The sequence below is a fragment of the Geospiza fortis genome, unplaced genomic scaffold (genome assembly GCF_000277835.1).
Source record: "Geospiza fortis unplaced genomic scaffold, GeoFor_1.0 scaffold1089, whole genome shotgun sequence".
NCBI classification, from domain to species: domain Eukaryota; kingdom Metazoa; phylum Chordata; class Aves; order Passeriformes; family Thraupidae; genus Geospiza; species Geospiza fortis.
This window is the reverse complement of record NW_005054717.1, coordinates 117496-125704: the sequence shown is the minus strand read 5'-3', so window position 1 is coordinate 125704 and position 8209 is coordinate 117496. Positions and strand designations below refer to the sequence as shown.

Here is an 8209-nt window from a genome sequence, read left to right as displayed (position 1 = left end):
CCGTCCTACCGGGTGCCTGCCCGAGACCACGACACCCCCCCCGCGCCCCACGAGCCCCTTTCCCGCGACACGGCCGGGTGCAGGCGAACCGGAATAGCATCCCGGCCACCGGGGACCCGCGGGAGGTGCACAAAATCCGCCACAAACCGAAAAAAACCACCCGGCCCCGAACGCCGCCATCTTTCTCCAGAATCACGTGATTCATGTGGCAGACGCCATTTTTGTCCCTCCTCACGTGGCTCCCTGGGCGCCGCCATCTTGTAGAGCACCACGTGATGGCGTGGGCGCCGCCATCTTGTACGTAAAAGCACGAGCGTCGCAAAACTGCGGTAAAGCCGCCCCCCGCTGCTTTTGCCGCAGCTTTGGGGGAAAATGGCAAAAATTCCCCACAATTTCCCCAAAAAACAAAGCAGGGACCCCAAAATCCCCCCAGGTTTTTTTTTTCTGTGCCTTTTTTTGTAGCACGAAATGGATTTTTATCAATAAAAAAAGTTCAAATTGATCAATTTTGCGTTGTTTCTTTGTTCTCCTTCCTCCTGGATCCCGCCTTTAACCCAAAAAACCCCGAATTTCCCCCAAAAATCCCAAATTCCAGCCCCAAATTCCCTTTTTTCACCCAACCAAACAAAATTTCATTTAAAATTCTTTTTTTTCTTTGAGCAAACCAACCCCAAATCCTCCAAATTTGGGGTCTCCATAGTTTTGGGGGTAAATCCCAGATTTTTGGGGTTCCTGCAGCGCCTTTCCCTCCCTTCTTTCTCCTCAAAAAAACCCACAAAAATTCAAATTTTTCTGTCTTAAACTCAACTTTATTGACCAAAACCCCCCAAAATCGGGACCCCCCCAAATCCCGGGAATTTTCCCCAATTTTTGGGGTTCCCAACCAAAAAAAGGCTCCAAAAAATCCAAAAATTCCTCTTCTAACCCAATTTTATTGCCCCAAAATCCCCCAGGGATCCCCAAATTTCGGGGGCATTTTGGGGTGAATTTGAGGCATTTTGGGGCAGTTTTTGGGGTGAATTTTGGGTGAATTTGAGGCATTTTGGGGCAGTTTTTGGGGCCGTTTTTGGGGTAAATTTGGGCCATTTTGGGCCTTTTTTGGGGTAACCTGGGGCAGTTTTTGGGGTGAATTTGGGGCATTTTTGGGGTGATTCTGGGATGATTTTTGAAGTGGTTTTTGGGGTGATTTGAGGCATTTTTAGGCCTTTTTGGGGTGACCCAGGGCGGTTTTGGTGCAGTTTTTGGGGTGTTTTTAGGGGTGAATTGGGTCACATTTTGGGTCTTTTTTGAGTTGTTTTGGTCCAGTTTTTGGGCTAATTTGGGCTGGGTTTGGGGGTGTTTTGGGACAGTTTTTGGGGCAGTTTTGGGGTGATTCTGGGCGACTTTTGGTGCAGTTTTTAGGGTGTTTTTTGAGGCGATTTGGGGCAGTTTTTCGAGCGATTTTTGAGCACTTTTTGGACCAATTTGGGGCAGTTTTGAGGCAATTTTTGAGCAGTTTCTTGAGCAATTTGGGGCAATTTTGGAGCAGGTTTTGGAGCGATTTCAGAGCACTTCTTGTGGCATTTTTTGGGTTGATTTCAGGCAGTTTTGGAGCAGTTTTTGGAGTGATATTCGGGCAATTTTTGAGCAGTTTTTGGAGAGATTTCTGGAGCAATTTTAGAGCATTTTTTGGGTTGATTTGAGGCAGTTTTGGGGCAGCTTTTGGATCAATTTGGGGCGATTTTGGAGCAGTTCTTGGAGCAATATTGGGGTAATTTTTGAGCAGTTCTTGGGCCATTTTTTGAGTGGATTTGAGTCGGTTTTGGGGCAGTTTTTTGAGCGACATTGGGGTAATTTTTGAGCAGTTTTTGGAGCAGTTTCTGGAGCGATTTCAGAGCAGTTCTCGGGGCATTTTTTGGGTGGATTTGGGGCAGTTTCGGGTCCGTCTAGAAGAAGAGGCCGCGCATGCGGCGCCCGATGCCCTGGCGGTCGTAGAGGACGTTGAATTTGTTCACAAACTGGTTCATGGTGTTGCAGGTCTTGGTGATGGTGCCCAGGTACGCCATGAGCCCCACGTCGTTGCATTGCTGGGGCGAAAAAAGCAGATTTTGGGAAAATTCAGGGATTTTTGGGGGGATTTTTGGGGTTTTTTGGGGGATTTTTTGGGGGTTTTTTGGGGGGGATTTTTGGGTTTTTTTTGGGTGGATGTTTGGGTTTCTTTTGGGTGGATTTTGGTTTTTTGGGGTGGATTTTGGGGTTTATTTGGGATGGATTTTTGGGGTTTTTTGGGGTGGATTTGGGGGTTTTTTGGTGGAGGTTTTTTGGCTTTTGGGGTGGATTTGGGGTTTTTTAATGGAAACTTTTGGGGATTTTGGGGGGATTTTTTGGGATGGATTTTTTGGTTGTTTTTTGGGTGGATTTTGGGTTTTTTAATGGAAATTTTTTTGGGATTTTTTGGGGCTGATTTTTGGAGTTTTCTGGGTGGATTTTTGGGAATTTCGAGAGGAAATTTTGGGGTCCTTTTGAGGAGGATTTTGAGGGTTTTGGGTTTGGGGCTGATTTGGGGGTTTTTTGGGGCTGATTTTGGGAGGGATTTGGGGCTGATTTTGTGGTGGGATCTGGGGATGATTTTGGGGTGATTTGGGGTGGATTTGGGGTTTTTTGGGGGTGGATTTTGGAGTGGATTTGGGGCTGATTTCGAAGTTTTTTGGAGGCTGATTTCAGGTGAGATTTGGGGTGATTTGGGTCTGATTTTGGGGCAGGATTTTTGGTGAGATTTGGGGCAGATTTTGGGGTGAATTTGGGGCAGATTTTGGGTTGGATTTGGGGGATTTTGGGGGGGGATTTTGAGGCTGATTTTGGGGCGGATTTTGGGGCAGATTTTGGGTTGGATTTGGGGGATTTTGGGGCCCCTCACGTCGTAGAAGTCGGTTTTGAACTTGTCGGTGCTGAGCACGGGCAGGCAGTGGCAGAGGGCGCAGGCCTCGCGCAGGATCTCGTGGTTGAACGGAACCTCCCCTGAAAACCCCAAAATTTGGGGGCAAAAACCCAAAAATTGGGGTCAGGGACACCTCAAAACTAATCAAGGACCCAAAAAACCCAAAAATCCCCCCAGAAAAAACCCCAAAAATTGCTCAGAACATCCCAAAATCTTCTCAGGACTCACAAAGATTCCCAGGAAATTCCCCCAGAATTTGGGGTCAAGGAGCCCCCAAAAACCCCAGAATTTGGGAGCAAGGACCCCCCCAAAAAAACCCAAAATTAACGGTAAAGGACTCCCCAAAAAACCGAAAATTTGGGGTCAAGAAGCCCCCCCAAAAAACCCCCAAATTTGGGGGCAGGGAGCCCTAAAATGGATCAAGACTTCCAGGAGCTTCCAAAATTGGGATCAGGAGCCCCAAAATTGGGGAAAGGGCCCTAAAAATGAGCCCAAAGCCATAAAAAAATCCATTAAAAATCCTCCAAAATTGAGCAAGAATCTCAGATATTAAAAAAATCCCAAAATTTGGGGTCAGGGACCCCCAAATCCAACCCAAGACCCCCCTGAGCCTCCCAGAGACTCCAAACCCCTCAAAATCACGGAAAACCCCAAAATTTGGGGAAAATCTCTGAAATTTGGGAAGAAACCGCAAAATTTTGGGGAAAATCTCTGGAATCTGTGGGGGAAAAAAGCCCCAAAAATTGACTAAAAAAACCCCAAAAATTGACCAAAAATACCCAAAAATTGACTAAAAAAATCCCAAAAATTGACTAAAAAAAACCCAAAAATTGACTAAGAAACCCTGAAAATTCAGGAAAAAATCCCCAAAAATTTTGGTGTTTTCCAGAGGCTCCAACCCCTCCCAGGGTTTTGGGAAAAGGCCCAAAATTTGGGTTTTTGGCCCCAAATCCTCACCGGCCTCGGCTGCCCGGACGTACTCGAGGATGAGGCGAACGCGGCTGTGCAGCATCTTGATGGCGCTGTGCTGGGCTATCAGGTGCTCGGCCACTTTTTGGGGGAAATTCAGGCGTTTTTGGGGCTTTTTTGGGGGTTTGGAAATGGCAAAAAGCCCGAGGAAAGCGCAGCAGAAAAAAAAAGCCCAAAAAACCCCCAAAAAAATCGACGAAAAAACGCCAAATCCAGCCCAAAATCCTCCTCAAAAGGAGCCCAAAATTCCTAAAAATGCACCCAAAAGAACTCCACCAAAAAACCCCAAATCAACCCCAAAAATCCTCCCCAAAAAATCTCCATTAAAAAACCCCAAATCCACCCCAAAAAACTCCTTGAAATCTTCTTCAAAACAACCCCAAAAGAACCCAAAAATCCACCCCAAAAATACCCCTAAAAAAACCCCAAAATCCTCCCTAAAAGGACCCCAAAATTCCCAAAAATCCACCCCAAAAACCCCAAAAATCTCCATTAAAAAACCCCAAATCCACCCCAAAAAACTCCTCAAATTCCTCTTCAAAACGACCTCAAAATCCACCCCAAAAATACCCAAAGATCCACCCTAAAAAAACCCAAATCCAACCCAAAAAACCTCCCCAAAATCCTCCTCAAAAAGACCCCAAAATTCCCTAAAATCCCCCCAAAAAACCCCAAAATTCCTCCCCAAAAAACACCAAAATCACCCCAGGAATTCCCAAAAACCCCCAAAAAAATCTCCACCAAAAATCCCAATTCCTCCCCCCAAAAAAACCCCAAATCTCCCCAAAATTCCTCCCCCAAATCCCCTCAAATTAAACCCAAAAATCCATCCCCAAAAAAACCCAAAATCCCCCCAAAAATCCCCAAATCCCCCCCCCAAAAATCCATTCCAAAATCCCCCAAATTTCACCCAAAAATCCCCCCAAGGGCGCCCCTGTTGAGGAATTTTGGGGCAAATTTTGGGGTTTTTTGGTGAAATTTTTGGGTTTTCAAAATTGATTTTTGGTGGAATTTTCAGATTTTCTGCCACAATTTTGGGCTTTTTCCAATGGAATTTTTGGGGTGGATTTTGGGGGTTTTGGTGAAATTTTTGGCTTTTTAAAATTGATTTTTTTTTGGTGGATTTTTGGGCATTTTCCACCGGAATTTTGGATTTTTCCCGGACAGACTTTTGGGATTTTCTTGTGCAGAAGTTCAGGGCTGAGTTTTGGGGTGAATTTTGGGGTTTTTGGGGAAAATTTTGGGGTGAATTCCGGGGATTTTGGGGCAGATTTTGGGCTGAATTCCAGGAGTTTTGGGGCAGATTTTGGGGTGAATTTGGGTGGTTTTGGGGCACATTTTGGGGCAGGTTTTGGGGTGAATCTCAAGGGTTTTGGAGTGAATTTTGGGGCGAATCCTGGGATTTTTAGGGCACATTTTGGGGTGGGCTTTGGGGTGGATTTGGGTGGTTTTGGGGCAGGTTTTAGGGTGGATTTTGGGGTGGGTTTTGGGGCAGATATTGGGGTGAATCCCAGGGTTTTTGGGGCAGATTTCAGGTGAATTTTGGGGCAGGTTTTGGGGCGAATCCTGGGGTTTTTAGAGCACATTTTGGGGTGGATTTTGGGGTAGATTTGGGTGTTTTTGGGGCACATTTGGGGTGAATGTGGGTGGTTTTAGGGCACATTTTGCGGTGTATTTTGGGGCAGATTTTGGGGCGAATGTGGGTGGTTTTGGGGCACGTTTTGGGGTGGATTTTGGGGCAGATTTTGGGGTGAATCTCGGGGTTTTTGGGGCAGGTTTTGGGGTGAATCCTGGGGTTTTTAGGGCACATTTTGGGGTGGATTTTGGGGTAGATTTGGGGGGATTTTGGGGCAGATTTTGGGGTAGATTTGGGGGGATTTTGGGGCAGATTTTGGGGTAGATTTGGGGGGATTTTGGGGCAGATTTTGGGGTAGATTTGGGGGGATTTTGGGGCAGATTTTGGGGTAGATTTGGGGGGATTTTGGGGCAGATTTTGGGGTAGATTTGGGGGGATTTTGGGGCAGATTTTGGGGTAGATTTGGGGGGATTTTGGGGCAGATTTTGGGGTAGATTTGGGGGGATTTTGGGGCAGATTTTGGGGTAGATTTGGGGGGATTTTGGGGCAGATTTTGGGGTAGATTTGGGGGGATTTTGGGGCAGATTTTGGGGTAGATTTGGGGGGATTTTGGGGCAGATTTTGGGGTAGATTTGGGGGGATTTTGGGGCAGATTTTGGGGTAGATTTGGGGGGATTTTGGGGCAGATTTTGGGGTAGATTTGGGTGTTTTTGTGGCACATTTTGGGGCGGATTTTGGGGTGAATCCTGGGGTTTTTAGGGCACATTTTGGGGTGGGTTTTGGGGCAGATTTGGGTGTTTTTGGGGCTCACCCGTGCTGTTCTCCCCTCCTCCCGTTGCCGTCATCCTGGCCACGTGATCCACCCCGATCCTCTCGGCCTCCTCGGTGGCCAGCGTGTAGGGCAGCTCGGCGAACAGCATCGTGGCCTTGGGCGCCCCGAAATCCGCACAGAACGGTCCCAAAATTGTCCCAAAACCACCCCGAGGTCCCGCGGGGCCACCCCGAAAAATCCCGGGCGGAAACGGGGCCGGGAAAGGCTCAAAAATGGCCCAAAAACGGGAGCAAAATCGCCCAAACCGGCCCCAAAATTGTCCCAAAATTGTCCACAAGTCATCCCAAATTGATCCCAAAATTGTCGCAAAATTGTTCCCAAAACATCACAAAATTGGCCCCAAAATTATTCCCAAAATTGTCCCAAAATGGCCCCAAAATAGTCACAAAATTGGCCCAAAAATTGTTCCAAAATTATTCCAAAAATGTTAAAATGGCCCCAAAATTGTTCCAAAAATGTCCCAAAATTGTCACAAAGTTATCCCAAAATTGTTCCAAAAATGTCACAAAATTGGCCCCAACATTGTTCCAAAAAATTGGCCCAAAATTGACCCCAAAATGGCCCCAAAATTGTCCCAAAGTTGTCCCAAAATTGTTCCCAAAATTGGCACAAAAATTGTTCCCAAATTATTCCAAAACTGTCACAAAATGGCCCCAAAATTGTTCCTAAATTGGCCCCGAAATTGTCACAAAATTGTTCCAAAAATGTCCCAAAATGGTCCCAAAAATGTCCCAAAATTGGCCCCAAAACCACCCCCAAAATCCCCCAAATTTCCCCCAAAAATGCCCCAAATTCCCCCAAAATTTCCCCAACTTTTCCTAAAATCCCCCAAATTTTCCCCCCAAACAAACCCCAAAATCCCCCAAATTTCCCCCAATTTCTTTCCAAAATCCCCTCAAAATCCCCCAAATTTCCCCAAAATGGCCCAAAAATGCCCAAAAATTCCCAAAATTTCCCCAAAAATGCCCAAAACCCCGACTGTCCCGAACTGACCTCGCGGTTGATGATGTCGATCACGGACTCGAAGACGCTCACGGGGAGCTGGGGGGAAAAACCCAAATTTGGGGTCCCCAAAATTCAGGGAAACCCCAAAAATCGAGGATTTCCCTTCAATTTGGGGGTTTTTCCTGAATTTGGGGGTTTTTCCTCAAAATTTGGGAGTTTTTTCCCCCAAAATTTTTTTTTTTCCCAAAAAAATTTGGGTTTTTTTTCCAAATTTGAGGTTTTTTTCCCCAAACTTTGTTGGGTTTTTTTCCCCAAAAAATTTGGGGTTTTTTTTCCAAATTTGGGTGTTTTTTCCCCAAAATTTGTTGGGGTTTTTTTTCAAAAATTTCGGGGTTTTTTCACCCAAAATTTGGGGTTTTTTTTTCCCCCCCAAATTGGTTTTTTCCCCCAAAAAAAATTTGGGTTTTTTTTTCCAAATTTGGGGTTTTTTTCCCCAAAATTTGGAGGAGTTTTTTTCAAAAATTTCGGGGTTTTTTCCCAAAATTTTGTGGGTTTTTTCCACAAAATTTGGGTGTTTTTATTTTTCAAAAATTGGGAGATTTTTTCCCCAAAATTTGGGTTTTTTTTTTTTTCCAAAATTAGGTGGATTTTTTTTCAAATTTTTGGGGTTTTTTTCCCCCAAACTTGGAGGGTTTTTTCCCCAAAATTTGAAGTTTTTTTCCCAAAATTTTGGGGTTTTTTCCCCCAAACTCACGTCCGTGTGCTTGGTCATGGGGTTGAGCTTCAGGAACAGCGGGCTCTCGATGATCTCACACACCTGGGGGAGCAAATTTGACATTTTTGGGGTGAAAAAAACCCCAAAAAACCCAAAAATGGCCCCAAATTCAAGTGGGGATTGGGTTTTTTTTTTTTTCCAAATTTTGGGGATTTTTTCCCAAAATTTGGAGGACCCCGAAAAAATCCCCCCAAA

General features: G+C 45.5%; 2 protein-coding genes across 2 annotated transcripts in view; both read right to left on the bottom strand.

Annotated features, from left to right (window-relative positions):
- Positions 1–294, bottom strand: part of SRRT (serrate, RNA effector molecule) — a 23380-nt gene extending 23086 nt beyond the window's left edge. Inside the window, exon 1 of the mRNA XM_031065249.1 lies at positions 236–294. Coding sequence (XP_030921109.1) covers positions 236–294 — 59 coding nt within the window. The remainder of the gene's footprint in view (positions 1–235) is intronic.
- A 618-nt stretch (positions 295–912) lies between these two features.
- COPS6 (COP9 signalosome subunit 6) overlaps positions 913–8209 on the bottom strand; it is a 10166-nt gene continuing 2869 nt past the window's right edge. Inside the window, exons 3-8 of the mRNA XM_031065250.1 lie at positions 7994–8056; positions 7288–7335; positions 6274–6388; positions 3875–3967; positions 2897–2997; positions 913–2066 (exon numbers count right to left, since the gene is read on the bottom strand). Of these exons, the coding sequence (XP_030921110.1) occupies positions 1926–2066; positions 2897–2997; positions 3875–3967; positions 6274–6388; positions 7288–7335; positions 7994–8056 (561 nt within the window). The 3' untranslated portion in view covers positions 913–1925. The remainder of the gene's footprint in view (positions 2067–2896; positions 2998–3874; positions 3968–6273; positions 6389–7287; positions 7336–7993; positions 8057–8209) is intronic.